Source organism: Lagopus leucura, unplaced genomic scaffold, assembly GCF_019238085.1.
Source record: "Lagopus leucura isolate 7727_CA_CO unplaced genomic scaffold, USGS_WTPT01 Super-Scaffold_100048, whole genome shotgun sequence".
Classification (NCBI taxonomy): Eukaryota; Metazoa; Chordata; class Aves; order Galliformes; family Phasianidae; genus Lagopus; species Lagopus leucura.
In genome coordinates this window covers 252269-269609 of record NW_024962294.1, presented here as the reverse complement: position 1 = coordinate 269609, position 17341 = coordinate 252269, and the positions used below count along the sequence as shown (strand labels likewise).

The 17341-nt window shown below is 57.0% G+C and overlaps 5 protein-coding genes across 7 annotated transcripts; 2 read left to right on the top strand and 3 right to left on the bottom strand.

Moving 5' to 3' along the window:
* Nucleotides 1–319: 319 nt before the first annotated feature.
* On the bottom strand, nucleotides 320–1956 carry FAM167B (family with sequence similarity 167 member B). The gene is made up of 2 exons (XM_042885169.1): nucleotides 1221–1956; nucleotides 320–809 (listed from the first exon to the last, which is right to left on the bottom strand). The coding sequence occupies exons 1-2, from the start codon at nucleotides 1500–1502 to the stop codon at nucleotides 546–548; spliced, it is 546 nt and encodes a 181-aa protein (XP_042741103.1). The 5' UTR covers nucleotides 1503–1956; the 3' UTR covers nucleotides 320–545.
* A 539-nt stretch (nucleotides 1957–2495) lies between these two features.
* Nucleotides 2496–6005, top strand: LOC122187528 (myotubularin-related protein 9-like). 2 transcript variants are annotated; one of them, XM_042885107.1, is made up of 11 exons: nucleotides 2496–2613; nucleotides 2723–2926; nucleotides 3360–3468; nucleotides 3682–3807; nucleotides 3942–4115; nucleotides 4206–4423; nucleotides 4517–4678; nucleotides 4762–4903; nucleotides 4981–5201; nucleotides 5340–5491; nucleotides 5611–6005. In XM_042885107.1, the coding sequence occupies exons 2-11, from the start codon at nucleotides 2730–2732 to the stop codon at nucleotides 5772–5774; spliced, it is 1665 nt and encodes a 554-aa protein (XP_042741041.1). In that variant the 5' UTR covers nucleotides 2496–2613; nucleotides 2723–2729; the 3' UTR covers nucleotides 5775–6005. The 2 variants fall into 2 exon arrangements, with proteins under 2 accessions (XP_042741041.1, XP_042741042.1); XM_042885108.1 differs by lacking the exon at nucleotides 2496–2613 and having other exon boundaries at nucleotides 2888–2926; nucleotides 3068–3468.
* A 735-nt stretch (nucleotides 6006–6740) lies between these two features.
* EIF3I (eukaryotic translation initiation factor 3 subunit I) lies at nucleotides 6741–10776 on the bottom strand. The gene is made up of 11 exons (XM_042885110.1): nucleotides 10684–10776; nucleotides 10429–10521; nucleotides 10182–10269; nucleotides 9557–9622; nucleotides 9082–9231; nucleotides 8850–8977; nucleotides 8475–8585; nucleotides 7998–8087; nucleotides 7675–7748; nucleotides 7420–7512; nucleotides 6741–7135 (listed from the first exon to the last, which is right to left on the bottom strand). Exons 1-11 carry the CDS (start codon nucleotides 10759–10761, stop codon nucleotides 7054–7056), a joined length of 1053 nt encoding a protein of 350 aa, XP_042741044.1. The 5' UTR covers nucleotides 10762–10776; the 3' UTR covers nucleotides 6741–7053.
* On the top strand, nucleotides 10715–13057 carry TMEM234 (transmembrane protein 234). The gene is made up of 5 exons (XM_042885116.1): nucleotides 10715–10784; nucleotides 11275–11426; nucleotides 11818–11884; nucleotides 12057–12149; nucleotides 12709–13057. The coding sequence occupies exons 1-5, from the start codon at nucleotides 10772–10774 to the stop codon at nucleotides 12768–12770; spliced, it is 387 nt and encodes a 128-aa protein (XP_042741050.1). The 5' UTR covers nucleotides 10715–10771; the 3' UTR covers nucleotides 12771–13057.
* A 1-nt stretch (nucleotide 13058) lies between these two features.
* Nucleotides 13059–17313, bottom strand: DCDC2B (doublecortin domain containing 2B). Of its 2 annotated transcripts, none has more exons than XM_042885111.1 (6): nucleotides 16532–17313; nucleotides 15647–15704; nucleotides 15183–15253; nucleotides 14508–14639; nucleotides 14078–14224; nucleotides 13059–13325 (listed from the first exon to the last, which is right to left on the bottom strand). In XM_042885111.1, the coding sequence occupies exons 1-6, from the start codon at nucleotides 16807–16809 to the stop codon at nucleotides 13244–13246; spliced, it is 768 nt and encodes a 255-aa protein (XP_042741045.1). In that variant the 5' UTR covers nucleotides 16810–17313; the 3' UTR covers nucleotides 13059–13243. The 2 variants fall into 2 exon arrangements, with proteins under 2 accessions (XP_042741045.1, XP_042741046.1); XM_042885112.1 differs by having other exon boundaries at nucleotides 14078–14215.
* Between the last annotated feature and the right edge of the window lie 28 nt (nucleotides 17314–17341).

Here is a 17341-nt window from a genome sequence, read left to right as displayed (position 1 = left end):
GCGGGGCTGCTGAGCACTGAGCACAGCCCCCAGCACCTCCAGGCCCCACGTCCCATGCAGCTGTTGGTGATGAGCACTTCCTGCAGCAGTGCAGCCCCAGCACCCACCGTGGCCGGGTGCGTGGGGAGGGGCTGGCAGTGGGTTCCTCACAGCACAGACCCTTTTTCCCCGGTACGGATCCGTCCCAAAGCAGGAACCACTGAGAAAACCAGCCCAAGGGGCAGAGTTGGGAGCGGGTGCCCTCCTGGCACCCCAAGGGGTTGGGAGCACCGCTGGAGGCGCAGGCGGGCACCGGGCTGTGCACAGCAGGAAGTGCTCCTTCTCATCATCGCCTGCTTTTATTCCTCCTCCGAGTGCTGCTCCCCTCATCCTCCCATGTCTGACCCCCACCACACACAGCTGCTCCATGGGGATGGCACATTTCCCATGGCACAAACACGAGGGAGCTCAGGCCTGAGCCGATGTCCCTGCAGCACTTTGGGGCACCTATGAGCCCCTCTCACCCCCCAGGTGCACCCATGGGTGCCTGCAGGGCCCTGCTGCTCTCAGCAGAGGGAGAAGCGCCGGGAGTTGATGTTCATGCGGGTGACACCGATGTGCTTGAGCGGCATGGAGAGCAGGAAGGCGGCCTTGGGTGGGATGGTGCAGAGCAGATCCGAGTCCTCCTCGCAGCCCTCGAGGCCGAAGGTGGCATCGTCCAGCATCTCCTTGTGCCGGTGGCAGACCTGCTCCACCTTCAGCCGGTTCAGCTGTGCCCGCAGGCGCATCAGCTGCTGTGCCAAGCGTTGGTCTGCAGCCTGCAGCTCCTGCTGTGGGAGAATGGAGCTGTCAGCAGCCGACAGAGGCTCAGCGCCAGCAGTGCTGCTGGAGCAGCAGGGCTCGGTGACAGACCCTCAGGGAATCAGGAATACGTGGTGCTGGGATCGGCACAGAGCCCATGTGCAGCACAGGCCAACACAGGGACTGCGACCTGCTCACGTAAGTTTGCACCCATGAAGCTGCTGCTGCCTGCACAGAGCAGCAGGAAGGGGTGACAAATACAGAGCCACAACCCACAGCTCTGGGCAGGGCAGGAGGTCAGAGCTGCAGCACCGGGCAAAACCCCACAACCAGTGGCCGTGCTGGTGCAGGAGCAGAGCTCCGAGCTGCAGCGGGAGCAGCCCCAGCGGCTCCCTTGTGGGGTCAGGCACCATCCCTCCGTGCCCCTCAGCATTACTCACCAGCTCCGTCCTGAGCCACTCCAGAGCCTCCTCCATACCAGGGAACCCACAGACGCTGCCATCCTGCTCGGCCCTGGGCTGCCCCGAGGTTCCCTTTGCCCCCCGTGGGGTCGGCCTGCCCCAGGGCTGCCCCCGCACCCGTGCCTCCCACTCCAGGTAGGAAGGGCGGCGGGTCTGCAGCTTCAGTTTGGCTGTCAGTGCCTTGACCCCAGCCAGGCTCTCCTCGCCTGCATTTGGCTCCTCTGCACCCAGCTCAGAGAAATTCACCTGGCCCAGGGGCATGGCTGCAGCCCAGATCCCAAACCCGAGATCCCAAATCTCCAATTCCAGCTCCCGGACCTCGGAGCCCAAATCCCAGCACGCCGAGGAACACCCACCGCAGCTGTGCCGAGTGCCGCCTATTTATCTACCCCCAGAACAATAAAGGTTGGGGATAATTATAACGGGCAGGAACTTGGCTTATCCAGAGGAGTGCAAAGAAGTTGTTTTTTGTTGCTTCTTTTCCCCCCTTTTCTTTCCTTTTTGAGCACCGCTGTCTCCGGTTGGGAGGCGGCTCCGCGTCCTCCCGGAGGAAGCGCGGTGAGGACGCGGTGTCGCGGTGTCGCAGTGCCCTCCCGCTATCGGCGCTGCGTGACACACCGACTTCCCGTCCGGGCCCCGGGCTGCTAAAAAAAGGGCGAAGGAAGGGAAGCGAGCAGCTCCGCATGCCGACGGGGCGGAGAGCGGGGGCCGCGCGGTGGCGGTGGGCGCCGACAGCTGCGGGACGGCTGTGCGCTACGGGCCTTAAGGTGGAACCCGGGGGTGCGGCGGCCGGCGGGCAGAGCGCGGCCAGGAGCCCCTCGAGCCCCGCTGCCGTCTCGTGACCCCGCGCGGCCCCGCTTGCTCCCAGCACGGGGCTGCAAACCCGCGTGCTCCCCGCTGTGACCCCCCCCGTGTCCCCTTATTCGCTCCCCTGCCACCTTAATCCGCCCCCCCCGGCTCCGTTCCTGCGCGGCCCCGCACCCCTCGTGCCCCCGTTTGCCCCCCGCCCGTCGCCCCCCGGAGCCGCGGATCCACGGGCGGGGGTGGGTGGGGGGACTGGGGGGCACCGTGCGAGCCGCGAGCCGCCCCCTCCTCCTCCTCCTCCTCCTCCTCCCTTCTTCCTCCTCCTCTTTCTCCCCTCTTCCTCCTCCTCCTCCCGCCCCACAGAACAGAGCCGATGTGAGGCGGCAGCCGCCCCAAACGCCCCCCTAAGTGTCCCCCGCCCCCCCCAGCCCGCACCGGGCGCGGCGTCCCGGCACCCACAGCCCCCTGAGCCCCGCGGGTTTCTGCCTCAGTTTCCCCACTGCGCTGACAGCAGTGCCGGGGAGGAAACCAGCGCAGCTCTGCAGGGAGGAAGCGGCATAGGCTTTAGGTGACGACGCGAACGGGACGGGGGAGGCTGCGCTGCGGGGAGGGACGGGGGGTGGGGGGTGGGTTCCAGCCGGGCTGTGCCGCTCAGGATTTCCCCTTTCTCCCTCCAGCACCGCCATGGAGTTCTCCGAGCTGATCAAAACGGCGACGGTGGAGAGCGTGCTGCTGTCGTGCGCGGGGCAGCCGGCGGTGAAGGGCACTCTGTGCATCACCAGCCACCACCTGCTGCTCTCCTCCTGTCCCGGCGGCGAAGGGCAGCCCAGCGCCGTGGAGCTCTGGCTGCTCATCCGCAACGTGGACGCCGTGGAGAAGAGGTCGGTCCTTTCCCACCACCCTGTGCCCCCTCGGTGGGGATGATCCCCCGCTGCCCTCCTGGCACCGCAGAGCCTCCTCCCTCCTCTTCCCCGCGGCTCGTGGCAGTGGGCATTGACCTCTTCTTCTCCTCCATGCCCCAGAGTGCAGAATGTAGGCTGGTATCAGCCACCCCGCAGCGGCGGCTCCCCGCGGGACAACAGGTTTGGCTTTAGGTGCTCTCAGCTTCTCCGGCTTGCCCTGCAGTGCCCGGCCTCACGCAGCTCTGTGGGGCAAGGATGGCTGCTCCAAGGGGAGCTGGTGGGAGTCACAGCTTCAGGCACACCGGGAGCCCCACGCAGTTCTATGCCCTTCTCAGCCCCCCCCGGACAGAGGGCAGCTCTGTGCTGTCTGTGTGCACGGCCCCTCCTGCCCTGACCCCGCTGCCCTCCCCAGGCTGGCCGGCTCCTCCAGCACCATCACACTGCGCTGCAAGGACCTGAAGGTGCTGCAGCTGGAGATCCCGGGCATGGAGGAGTGCCTGAACATCGCCAGCTCCATCGAGGTGAGCCGTGCCGGGATGCAAAGGGTTGGCAGGAGCAGGTGGCTGCCCACAGTGTTTGCTCTGGGTCTGTCATTAACGTGAGTAAACACTCAGCTGCTGGGCTGTGTTTGCACGGGGCACCTGAGCTGCCAAGCCCTGTGGGAGGGAGCAAGGATGGCGTTTGCAGAGAGGACGTTCCCTGCCTTCCCCCAGCTCTGCTCTGCTCTGCTGCAGGCCCTTTCCTCGGTGGACTCGGTGATGATGATGTATCCCTTCTTCCACCGGCCTCAGAGCCTGCGGCTGGAGGAGGGCTGGCCGCGGCTCCCCACGGAGCGGCACTTCCAGCAAATCGCCACGCAGGTGGGCCTTGGGGGCAGGGGGTGGTGTCACATCTCACCCGTACGGGGAGGGAGGGGGTGACCGGATTGGTCCTTTACACCTGGCTGGGGGGCGGGGGGAGGCAGCCCCCCCTCCCACCTTCGCATCTTCCCTAGACCACCCAGTGGCGACTGAGTGACGTGAACCAGGACTTCGCCGTCTGCCCCACGTACCCTCCGGCTGTCATCGTGCCGGCGGCCGTGAGCGAGGAGACCCTGCGGAGGGCAGCTCGGTTCCGGCAGGGCGGGCGCTTCCCCGTCCTCAGCTACTATCACACCAGGAACGGCACCGTGAGTCTGCATCCCCGCCCCATCCCCGCCCCGTCCCGCGCCTCCCACCCCGATGCCCCGCAGGCGATGCCCGCAGCCCCCTCCCCGCAGGTGATGCTCCGCAGCGGGCAGCCGCTGACCGGCCCCAACCGCAAGCGCTGCCCCGAGGATGAGATGCTGCTGGGGTCGGTGCTGGACGAGGGCGAGCGGGGCTTCATCATCGACACGCGCTCAGCCCAGATGGCCAAACAGGCGCGGATGACAGGAGGTGGCACGGAGCCCAAATCCTCGTACCCGCAGTGGAAGAGGCTGCATCGGCCGCTGGAGCGGTGAGGGCTGTGCTGAAGTTCTTCGCTCCAGCCCCAAAAGCAGACTCGCAGCCCTCACCAGGCCGTCCTTCCCTTCTCCTCCTCCCTCCCCAGTGGCCGCCCGCTGCAGGAGAGTTTCATCAAGCTGGTGGAGGCCTGCAACGACGCTTCGCTGGGCATGGACCGCTGGCTGGGCCGGCTGGAGAGCTGCCGCTGGCTGAGCCACGTTAAGGCAGCCCTCAGCACGGCCTGTTTGGCTGCGCAGTGCCTGGACAGGTAGGGGGCTGCTCCCCACATCCCTCCCCTCCCCCTGAGACCAATGCAGAGTGCAGCTGGCAGTGCCCTGACTGTGCCCCCAGGGAGGAGAGCTGCGTGCTGGTGCATGGAGCAGACGGCACAGACACCACGCTGCTGGTGACAGCGCTGGCACAGGTGATCCTGGATCCAGGCTGCCGCACGCTGAAGGGCTTCCAGGACCTGCTGGAAAGGGAGTGGATCCAGGTGAGGGGCAGAAGGAACTGAGGCGGGGGTGCCATGGTCCCCTGCAGCCCTGTTACCACTGCCATGGGGTCCTGCAGGCTGGCCATCCCTTCCACCTGCGCTGCGCCCGCTCTGCCTACTCACACGCACGGCTGAAGCAGGAGGCACCACTCTTCCTCCTCTTCCTCGACTGCGTGTGGCAGCTGAGCCGGCAGTTCCCCTTCTCGCTGGAGTTCAGTGAGGGGCTGCTCCTCACCCTCTTTGACAACGCCTACGCCTCCGACTACGGCACTTTCCTCTGCAACAATGAGAAGGAGAGGCAAGTGGCAGAGAGTGGGGACAGCAGTGCCCCGTGAGCATTGTGCCCCAGAGCAGACCCTGGCCTGCAGGCGCAGACCCCTGGGTCACCATCCTGGGTCAGTCCCAGGGACTGAAGCGCATCTCTGTGCTCCTGCAGGTGTCTGTGCAAAGTGAAGGAGAGCACGCACTCCCTCTGGGCCTGGCTGGACCAGCCTGAGGAGAGGAAGAAGTGCCTGAACCCCCTCTACTCGCCCAACCCGCTGGTCATCTGGCCCTCAGTGGAGCCCCAGAGCATCCAGCTGTGGCAGGGTATGGCGGGTGCAGCCCTTGGGCTTTCAGAACCCATCTGGGTCGCATGCAGTAGCTCTGCACGCTTGTCCCTCCTGCAGCAGGACACAGCCGAGGTGACGCAGCCCCTTGTCCCCTAGGCTTGTTCTTTCGCTGGATCCGCTTGTCCCAGTACCTGGATGAGGCGTGGGCAGAAATATGGCGCTTGGTGGAGGGCAGCGACACGGCTGTCAAGGAGAGCGCAGAGAACAGACTGAGCCGCTCGCTGTCCGACCCGGCTGCCCGGCTGGAGAGTGAAAGATGAGCAGCAGCGCGAGCAGCGCGTCCTGGAGATCATCCCCCATCACCAGGGCTGAGGCACCAAGGCCATGCTGCAGCTCTGCAGGAAGCGCTGTGCGGGACGCACGCCCTGCAGAGCCTAGAGGAGCCTGCGCATAGCAGAGCTGTGGGGACATCGCTGGGAGAGGGGGAAGGACTGCAGCTTCCTGTCAGCCACGCAGCCCGAGCACATCACAGTAAAGTGGTCTCTGTTTGCTCCTGCTTTCCATGTGTGTTCTGTGGCCAGAGCTGGGCTGTTTCTGCTCTGTTGCCCAGTGGGATTTCAGCAGCTCTCGTACCTGGACCTGGCAGCAGGACGCCCGTGTGCCCAGCAGCTCTTGCTGCCATGTATCTGGCCAGCGGGCCCTGTCCCGTGCCCAAGCTGTGGTTGGCACAGCAAAATCTAAGCAGCAGAACACGCTGAGCTCACAGCAGCCTCTCCACCAAGGGCGTGCTGGCTGCAGGTTGTGTTACATCAGTCGCTCCGAGCTGGAAGCCAGCCTGGGAGATCTGCCCTTGAACCCAGTTTAAGGAAGGAAGGACAGAAACCACCCCTCCAGCCAGCAAGACAGAGGGACGGGGTCTGGAAGGATGAGGATTTGCAACACAACCCTCCTAGTGCAGGAAATAACTGTTCCATGAGGAAAGTTGGCTGAGGGTCAGCCCAGCAAATAAACAAAGCACTTGAACTGAGCGCACGTCGTCCGGGAAACAATGACTGGCAACTCTATTTGCAGGCTGTTTGCAGATCCAGCACTGCTAGGTCTGGACTTCAACAATAGCTGCACCTCAACCCTGGGAAGAGTTAACGTGTGCCTGGGTGAGGACAGAGGCACAGGGAGCACCAGCACTGCTGTCTGCTGCTAGAGAGCAAGACACTGACACCAGAGCAGGCAAAGCAAAACAGTTGTGTTAATTTTGTCCCAGACCAGAAGAAGAGAGGCACTTTTCCTTGTGTTCAGAAAAAATTTATTTCTTGCTTTTTTTCTTTTTTTTTCCTCCACTGATATATAAATAAACCCAGCAGGTCAGGAAGTTAGCATCCCCAGGGGCAGGCAGGCAGCCAACTCAACTCCTTTTAGGCCACTCGTGCCGTTTTGAGCTGGTTGGGTTTCCAGATTCCCACCTTCACACGACCCCTGAGTTTGGTGCTGCTTCCTGCTGCCTCCTGTGGAGCAGATTAACTGCAGGTCTTACAACAGTTCTGCACTGGAGCCAATGGACTGCAATGGGTTGGAAGAGGAAAGAAGAGAATTCATCCTCCTTTAAGCTTCAAACTCAAACTCGAAGTACTGGGGATCAAAATAATGGATGCGGACATAGCCATCTTCACCACCACTGCTGTAACTGAGGGGAGAAAAGGGAGGAAAGTCACCAATCTTGTCAGGAACTCACTGTGTGCAGACTTAAACCAGCAAGAGCTGGAATCCAAAAGCTAATAAGAACATTAGCCAAGATGCACAGCCAGGCATCAATGACCCCCACAGGCAGTGATGGGGGGCAAAAGGGGCGGAATGGCAGAATTCAGGGAGGTGCAGGCTCCATTGCCCCTGCAGTTCTGAGTGAATCCAGCCATATCCTCCCCAAACACAGACCATTCAGTGTGAAGGAAGACGCACAGAGATCCTCACCTCTTCCCATCAGGGTGAAAAGCAACACTGTTTATCGGACCAAAATGACCCTTCACTCTGCCAAACTCTTCTTCAAAAGCCAAGTGGAAGAACCTGGGAGAAGGGAAGAACCTGGCAGGTTGGGGACAGGATCAAAGTTTCCCCAGAGAAGCTCTGCAATTTAATAACTCTCCAAACACTGCCGAGAACGAGATGCTCTGGGCACAGCAGAGCGCTCCAAGTGCGGACTCAGCCCTGCCAGAGAAGAGCACCAACCTTGCCTCAAATTTGCCAATCCTGGTGGAGGTCGTGGTCACATCCATGGCTTCCTGCCCCCCACCAAGCACGACCTGCAAAGAAGAAAAGCCACCACAGTGCTGCTTACAGCGCATGCGAAACAACAGGCAGGGTAGGAGGGAGCCCAGCCTTGGGGGAGCCTCCCACCACCACAGCACAGCCCATGGCAGCAGTAAAGCCCCCCAGCCCAGTCTCACAGTCATTGTTTCGCTCAGGCTGAACTGGTGACACCAGGCCTTCCAGCTGCCTAAGGCAACGCAGGAGCTGCACCAAAGCTGTTAGAATGAGTGGCTCATTCTTACGTGATCAAAAATGGGGGAGAGTGCAGCAGAGTTCACCGGCCGCTCTGTCCGGAATGTCTTCAGATGTTCCAGTGTTGTGCAGTCAAAGAGCTAAAATGCAAAAGGCAGAGAACAGCAGTCCAAGTAATGCATGCAAATCCCAGCCCCTGGCCGCCAGTCCTCACACGACAGTCACTCCTGGGCATCCAAATCCCAAAGACATTTCTCCAGGATCCCAAAATGTACCCCCAAGGTAATTCTCACCTCTATCACCTTCTGGAAGCGCTAATAAGCAGCCTTTGTTTGCACAATGTTGTTTTCAGTGCCTGGCTGCTAACTGAACTGCTGATGCCTCCCCATTCCCAATGAACCCTGCCACTAAGCTTTGGCTTTAGTGCTCAAATTCCCAAAGAGAAACCACTGGGGCAGCCATGACTTCGAGCAGGGCTCCTGCAAGCAGATGTCAGCAATGCACCGCAGCCCCACAGGAGGCCTCACCTTGGCAGTGTTATCCTTGGAGGCGGTGATGAACATGGTCATGTCCCTGGAGGTCTGAATGTCATTGATTTGCTTGGTGTGCTCCTTGATGTTTGAAAGCTGCTCCCCCGACTGAAGGGTAAACAAGGCAGTTTCAGTGAGCTGGCAAGCAAAGCGAGCTTCTCTGCTAAAAACGATTTTAGGTGTTGCTGTCAGCAGAAAGGGAGGCATGTGCATGTTTAGCTTTGCTGAAGGCAGCCACATATTTTAACTATCCTTCCACGAGGCCACTGGTTTGAGCCCAAAAGCCCACATTCTGCCCCGTGATCACAACAGGAAAGCTGTAATATCCTCTCCCAAGCGATGCTGCCTGGGGCTCCTCCTTGTCACACTGACCTTGGCACTGAACTGGTTTAGCTCCCCACTCTCATGTCCTGCGATGATGAATTCTCCCAAAGGGCCCCACACAGCACTGGTGATTTTAGAGTCACTGCAGGGGATTTTCATGTAAGGCTCGTTGTTCTCTGAAGGAAGGAAGGATGGAGACAGACAGACAGAGTGGCACCAGCTCTCGGCAGCCAACACTTCCCCTGATTCCCAGTCGCAGCCATGGGCCCAGATTCCTCACCAATCTGGCTGGGGTCACGCAGATCAAAGAAGCTCACAAAGCACTGATAACCCATCTGCTTGTCCGTTGAAAACATGATGATGTTTCCTCCAAAGTCAAAGCCACACGTCCTCACTGCCGAGCTGGTCTTCACCAGGGCAAGCTGCTTTCCTGAACACAGAGCAGAAACCAGCACTTCACTTGGCCTTGCATTGCAAAATTAATGAAAGTGATCAAATAAAAGCCCAGTCACAGCAAGGACAGCAGCATCAGACAGAGCTGACAAACAGGTTGGGTGACTGGAAGGCACTGAACACGTGCTTGGGCAGCAAGGTGAGTGAACTGATCAAGTGTTCACAGAAAATTAGGCAAATACCCAAACAGCCAAGAAAGGACTCAGAGCTCTTTCAGGGGGCAAACAGGCACATGCTGCACACAGATTCCAGAACAGGGCAGAGCTGCGAGTCAGACACAGCCACGTGGAGAAGAGCCTTACCTGTTTCACAGTCCCAGAGCCGACAGCTGTTATCTGCAGAGCCAGTGAGCACATGTCGTGTGTCCCCTTGGTCAGCAGTTAGGGAATACCAGCATGTTTGAGCCCCAGTTAGCTAGGTACCCAGGCAGTAGTTTTACACAAGATTAAAAAGCTGTGTTACACTGAGAAAATATAGGGCTTGGGTAACTTCCATTACAGGAGTGGCAATACTCCCATACAGGCAGCAAGTTCAAGTGCTCCTAGAACAAAAACCCACAACTTTCTTTTCGGGAAGACAAAGACTACTGCTCTTGTCCTGGCAGAACCTTTGCATGCTTTCATCTCTGACACCTCCTGTCCACCTTGGAAAAGGAAAACTTCTGCCCTCAGACACCTTTTTTGTGCTCCCAGGGCCACCTTCACAAAAGCAATGAAGCACAAACGGGAGCAGGTGGGATGTGCAGCACACGTCGTTCCAAACAACAGGAAGCAAAAGGAGCACACACACCAAGAGATGGCATAAGGGGAAATTAAATGTGCTGTGTGCTGCTGCACTCACCACACCACAGCAGTTGAAAGAAACCATCGGTGCTGAATCACCCTAAGGAACAAGGAGGACAAACTGGTTTCACCATTCAAAGGATACAGTCTGCATCCACGCACCACACGGCTCCTGTGTGGCCATTGTAGGTGCCCAGCCTTTCTCCGTTTACCGAATACCAAACGTTGACGATCTAAGAGAAGATACAAGCGCTCAAGCACCCCCTCGCCGCGCCGACCAATTAATTAGGCTCGTTAATTAACCACCGCTCCTTTCTCTCACCACTCTTCCCCCCCATCACGCACGGGAGGGTCGGTTTCCCGGTTTCCCCCGCAGGCTCAGCCATACTCACGGGATCCTTGGCCACAGTGAACAGCAGGTCTCCCTCGCGGTTGTATTTGATCTGCGTGATGGAACGCTCGTGGCCCTGCAGCAGGATCGGCTTCTGCGCGTGGGGGTGAGGAAAGACGCCATTTAACGCTCACGTCCCCGGCAGGAGCTTCTGGGCCGCTGGCTGCCAGCCGCCGTCAGCCCAGGAGCCCCGGTCGCGGCCCCGCATCGCCCCACCGCCCGCACGACGCCCGGCCCGCGCCGCTCCCCGTCTCACCATGGCGGCGGTGCGAGAGGAGAGAGAGGTGCGCGGCACCACTTCCGGGTCAGAGGGCGCGGGAAGGCGGAAGTCCATCGCTGTCGCTATGGCGACCGCGGGTGAGCTTCCGGGTTTGGGGAAAGGGGAGACGGGCTGAGCTGGGGATGCCCGGGGCCTTTGGTCCTCGCTGCGGTTGCAGGAAGGGCTCGGGGGGGACGCGGGTTGGGCTGTCCGGGAGCCTTCCCTGAGGCGGGGAACGGCTGCAGGTTGGAGCCCCGGCGCTCCTTCCTGAGGCTTGCGGCCACGCAGACCCCGGGAGGGGCTTTCCTGAGGGCCGGGGCGCGGCGATCCCGGGAAGGGCTTTTCCTGAGAAGGGCGGTGGCCGCGGGCAGAGCCCTTCCATGAGGGGGGACGCAGCAGCAGCAGGGGCTGCTTTAAGGGGACGCGGCCGTGGATTTGGGCTGCTGCGGGACATTCCCCGAAGGGAAAACTTGGCCACACCCTGAGGGCCCCGCGGCAGCGTGCCTGGCGTGGGGCCTTTCGGGGTGGGACGCCTGCTGCAGGCTGATGGCGGGCTGGGCCCAGGGCTGAGCTGAAGCTATGCCGCAGGAGAGGCAGCGGTGCTGGTGCTGGTGGCCGCGCTGTGGGGCAGCACGGGGCCGTTCCTACGGACGGGAGCGGCGGGGCTGGAGGACGTGCGGCGCCAGGGCCGCCTACAGCAGCTGCTGGCCGAGATCAGATTCCTGGGCCTCAACTACAAGGTGCGACCCCAGCTGGGCTTCTGAGCTAAGGTGGTGTCACAGGACCGCTCCTTTCTGCCTCTTTCTGCACTCAATACCTTCCGTCTATCAGAAAAATTATTTATGCTCTGTAACGTTTCATTTGCTCACCTGTAGCACTGCTCTTATGGAGAACTTGCTTAGATTCTTTTGAAGAAAGGAGGTAATTAACCCTCATATTGTACATGAAGACCTGTCTGCCTTCTGCAAGGCTGTAAAAAGATCACGACTAGCAGGAGAATCACCAGTGGGCTGCATTTCTGCTGCCAAACACAGCACTGAGCGTGGGTCGGGGCTCCTTTGCTGCCTGCTTGCTGGAGGCAGTGCAATGGTTTTCCATGCGGTGACCAACAGACCTGTCTTCTTTCTGCAGTACATGGTGCCATTTCTGCTGAACCAGTGTGGATCTCTGCTCTTCTACCTCACCCTGGCATCTGCAGGTTAGCTTTCATTGCTGTGTTGAGTGGGTTGATCAGGATTTTGGGAGGAGCTGAATTACTGATTAGTTTGGTGTTCTGGCTAAACATCAAGTAGGTGTCAGAATGAAGGACATATCTTACAATTTTTAGAGGATTATCCATTTCAAACTGTTTGACAACTGTTCAATTTCAGAGCTGTCCCTGGCAGTGCCACTCTGTAACTCCCTGGCTCTGATAGTCACACTGGTGACTGGAAGGATTCTGGGAGAGGACATTGGTGGTAAAAGTAAGTTGCACTTGAAACCCTTTGTTGCGTTGTCTTCTGCATCTTTTTGCTATCTTAATGTTGTGTGCTCCCTTCTGGTGTCCTAAAAACCAGTGAACACTGATACCAGTCCTGTAACCACTGCCTGTAGGCAGTAGTTCTTGCAAGGAAGCTGAAAAGGAAGTGAAACTGATTGAAAGAGGGTAGGGCTAGTGAATTTAAACTGGCTGGAACTGGCTGTTGTAAACTAGCAGAACTCATAGGCCTGAGCCTTCACTTAACGATGCATTTAACCATAAGAGAAATGTCCCATAAGCCCCAAAATGTCACCACCCATCCTTCTTTATGCCCCTTACTCTACACGCTAACATTATCCTGCCTAGAAAGTGGAAAAATAACAGGAAACTTGAAAGCTGAAAGACACAGGCATAGAGCATTAGCAGTAAGTACCAGTTTGGCTTGCACCCATTTAGGCTGTCTTCTTTACTGGCAGCTGAGAATCACAGATGTAGCAGTGACAGGGGCTGACTGCAGGAGTTGAACTGTGTGAGTTCCCAACACAGAATGCTTATTTCTGCAGGGGCTGTGGCAGGGATGCTGCTCACCCTCCTGGGCATCACCCTCTGCGTAGCTGGTTCATGACCAGGGCACAGTGAGCAGAGGAAACTGCTTGAAGGTGAGCCATGGCTGAAGAGGGGAGCTTCTGGCTCAGCAGCAACATGTTTGGCCTCAAGAAAGCTGTTCTGGCACATGGCTGTCTGCAGAATTCCCCGAGTACCAGAGTGGAACAAGGCATGTTGCAAGGACATCCTATTCAATGTTTTCAGTGAAGGATGATTTTTTTCTGTGGGTGGTTCAAGGCAGGGATGATTGAATTGCCTTGTTCAGCACTGGAGGGGTAATAATTGGTTAATAAATCATTGAAAGACCTTCTAGAACCATCTGATCTTTTACAGAAGGAAGTTTGTTAATACATCAAAAGCCTTGGCAAGTCTGTGGTGTAAGCAGACCTCGTACTGCCTCTTTTGTTACCTACAGTGCAGAGAGCAGTTTACTATCTGCCCTCTCATCACAGTCCTTAACTCTTCGGAGTTGTTTTGCTGCCAAGGAAAACATCATTCAGTGCTCTTCATCTTCAGAACTGTTGTCATCTTTTTTCCCCGAGAGAGCGGTTTGTGATCTGCCTGCAGTCTGTACCTTTCAGCAGCAAGAAGAAAAAACACATTTATTACATGTCAGCTTCAAAGCTTCACCTGGCTACAGGCAAGTCCTGCCTAACAGGTCACAGCTGGGGGCACAGAATGTCATAGAGATCTGAACACAGCCAGGAAGGATCTCCCACATTTCACAGAACCATTAAGTGGGATAAATGCTGTGCTGTGTCCTTCTGCCTTTTGGTATAAATTCTTCTGCAGTCTCTGCAGCTCTCTGGAAAAGGAGTAAGGACAGAAGCAGGAGCCCCTCCAGGAAGTCTTTTTTGCTTACTGCAGTGGGGAGCCGTTACTCTCAATCCAGAAGAAGGGAAATGTTCATGACGCAGAAAACAACCTCGACTTTTTAAAACGCAGAGCCCCGCAGAAAACACTCCGCCCTTCGGTTTCCGAAGTTCCCCCTGGCGGTTACTTCCAGCTTTACACACTCCAGGAGGAAGCACAGCGATTCTAAACGGAGTGAGAAAGCTAAACGGCTTGCCCAAGCAATTGCTACAAACTATTGTTTGATCCAGATCAGTGAGTGCCTCCACCTTTGTGCGTTTATCTGCTTTTTCCTCCCAAGCACTTACAGAGAAAGCTTTGAAGCATTCTGGCTTCCTAAAAATTTCCATCTCATTAAGCAGAATTCAACCCTTGATACAGACAGCACTGAATGGCAGGCTATGGGAAAGGTGATTTCAGCTGAAGATCACCTCTGAGACGATTCCTTAAACCTCTCAGCCGCAGCCCACGTACCAGAGCGTCCTGCACACAGCGTCCTGGGGCACCAGCAGCTCCATGTAAGGCAGCTTTTTGTACTCCTCAGTTCCCACTGCCACATAGTAGCTGCCATTCACCAGTTCCTTTCCAGTGGACACCAGTGTGCCATCCAGGCTGCAGAGCCTCGGGAAAGAGACCAAGAGATTCAGAGCAACATGAGGGGAAGTCGCAAGATAGAGAACAGCCCCTCAGTGTGGAGGCAAACAAGTGCAAAGTGGTAAATGAGACCAAGATAAGAGCAAAGGGCTTTGGTGTTATTGCTTTAAAGGTGGGAAAACCAAAAAGCAATTGAAATTGCCAAAGCGTGCTACAAGCATCAAACTCCTGGTCCTGCAACTATTGAGTGCTGCCTGTGTTCCTGGGCACAATGAAAGAAGGCCCAGCAGTGCCTTGCCCACATACCCACCTGTTAACAGCTCCACTGCACAGATCAGCTTTCTCTGTCAGCACAGCCAGGAGCGCGTCCCACTGCCATGAAGTGCTCTTGGAGATCATCAGCTGGAAAGGGGGGCTCAGCAAATCCCCATTCCGAAAGACACTACAGCAGAAACAAGGCAGAGCACAAAGCAAGGCAGCGAGCAGAAACCTTTTATTAGCAGTTGTGAAGACATCAACTCTGCCCCTGGTGTCACCAGGCACCGTGAGATCTGTAATGAACTGTGGGCATTTCTGTTCAGTTTCCTCTGATCAGGTGGATTGTGGAAGAGAGGGCAAAAGGCAGGTGTTCATGCAGTGTTTGCAGCAGATAGCTCTGGTGGAAGGAGGAACTGTTTGTGTGGGGGCAGCATTCAGGTTGGATATTGAGAAGACCACCTCCAGGAGGGTGGTCAGGCACTGAAATGGGCTGCCTGGGGGCTGAGCCTCCGTCCCTGAAGTGTTCACAAGGTGTGCAGCTGTAGTGCTGAGGAACACAACAGTGGGGAGATACTGGTGGAAGGTGGGCAGTTGGACTGGATGATCACAGTAATCTTTTCCAGCCTTAATGATTCTACGATTGTCAGAATCTCACACAGGAATTCCCTACTTCAGCTTCCAAAATGTTCCCAAATACCTTCCCAGCAGAAAGCACTGAGGCACTTACTGTACTGTAAGGTGGGTGGGCTTCTGCTGCTGCACTGCAGTGCTGGGCTTCCAGGGGGCTGCGGCGCAGGGCTGGAGACAAATTCATGCACAAAAAACAGACAGCTCTGGCACAAAGCTTCCAGAGCTGTTCCATTTTCTTCACCAGGCAGCAGGTGCCCATCCTGCCTTCAGCTTGCTGCTGCTAGGTGGGGTTTGTTGTCAGCAACACGAAGCCCTGGAGAGGTTCTTCACATACTTGAGTGCATTCCAGAACCTCTGAGCAGATCCTTCTTCCCTTCACTGTTAAGCAGCCCCTGCATCGTTTCACACATCACCCTACTGATTCCTGTGTCATTTTCACAGGATCTCTGCTGGACACGTTGCAGCCTTAAGTTTCAACTTGTGTTACACCAGTGCCAGCTCTCAGCCATCCCTCCTAGCTCAGTCTGTGCTCTTGCCTGTCCACGCTCAGCTCAGACTCACCTGCACACTGTTGCTCTTGTTTGTCCCACGGAGCTCCTTCCTCCCATGATTTAAATAGCTACAAGAACAAGAGATGACACTGCAGTGCACCAACCAGGCCATGACTGAAGAGCAGTGAGAAAATGACTGCTCTGTTGATTCGTTGCCAGTATGCGTGTTTATTATTTGGGTCATGTTTAAAATCCTCCACATTCTTCATTTCACGAGCTTCCACAATTAAAGCCTATTTAAGAAATCCCACTCAAACACAGACCAAGACATCCAGAACATTTTATTCCTTTGAGCTAAACAACGATAAGGCTCCAAGGACTGACTGCTGCTCCAAGGACTGCTGCTCAATCAGGACCACCTCAACAGGATGCAGCATGCAGTCAGGGAGCCAAACTCACCCAGCACACACACATCTCACACACTCAAGACTGAAGCGATGCCACGAATCTCTCAGCCCTCTGTATTTCAGGATGAACCTGAACAGCTCGACTTCGTGCAGAATTAGAAAACAAAAGAAACCTCCACTAACCCAGAGAAACAGTGCTTATCAGAGCGGAAACTGTGGCTGGCAACTCTGTAGAACCTCCCACACCCCACGAAATGGTGCATGTGAGGCAAAGCAGCACCGATCTCACACAGCCAAAAGGAGACCGCACATCTCCCCCAGCATTTTTTCTTTCAAGAGTCAGTGACCTTGTCAGCAATACGTGCATTTCCCAAGCAACCTGAAATACATCCAGAAAATTCCACCAGGGAAAGAAACTAACCTCTCTGTATTTTTCTTTGGGTTTGCATCCTTTTTACCTGTTTACCCTTTCCTTCCCCCCTCCATTTACACCTCAAAATATCTAGAACTGCTTACCAAACCCAGAGACAAAAGGACCATCTACTCACTCGAGCCTCTTGAACTTTTCACAGCCCGCAGCCACGTACTGGCAGCCATCCTGCAGGTCAGCCAGCTCAGCAACGCGACGGCCATGCTGGGGTGTGTAGAGATTCCTCACAGCCAAGGGCGCACGAATGCCCTCAGTCACCTCACTCAGAAATGCCTCAAAGGTCAGGAGCCGCCGCTGGTTCACCACAAACTTCCTCCCGTGGAAGAAGGGGTCGCCGTTGCGATACACCACCACGTTCTTGGCCGGATGAGGCAGAGCTGAGCGCCGGGAGCTCATTCCCCATGGGTCAGAGAGGCAGACAGACAGACAGACGCAGAGCACAGAGCAGAGCTCCAGCAGCTCTCCCACTCAGCCTGCGCCCTTCTGGCCTTTGTGTTTTGCTGCCCCTCCTCCTCAGTCCCCTGAGCAACTGCCCGTCACCACGGCTGCAGCAGGAGCTGTGGGCCAGGCTGAAGCCACATCAAACAACCTGCAAACACTGCCATCTGAGAGCCAGGAGCCACACAGCTCTTTAAACCTCACCCCATGCTAACTACCATGGCCAACAGGTTCAAATGAAGCAGTTCAGAGGGGCAGTGCCAGTATCTCTGGCAGCAGCTTGCATGTCACCCAGAGCAGCAATACCTGAAGCTGTCATCCCCATGCCATCACCTGCTACTGCATGAAGCATGCAGCAGGTTTCCATTCTGCACATGGTGGACAAACATCCACGCCATGGCAGATACGCTGCCCCTTGCACTGGTTGCCCTGGGTCAAAACAGGCACTTGGAGATCCCAGGCATTGCAGAGTGGTGAAGTACAGAAAAAT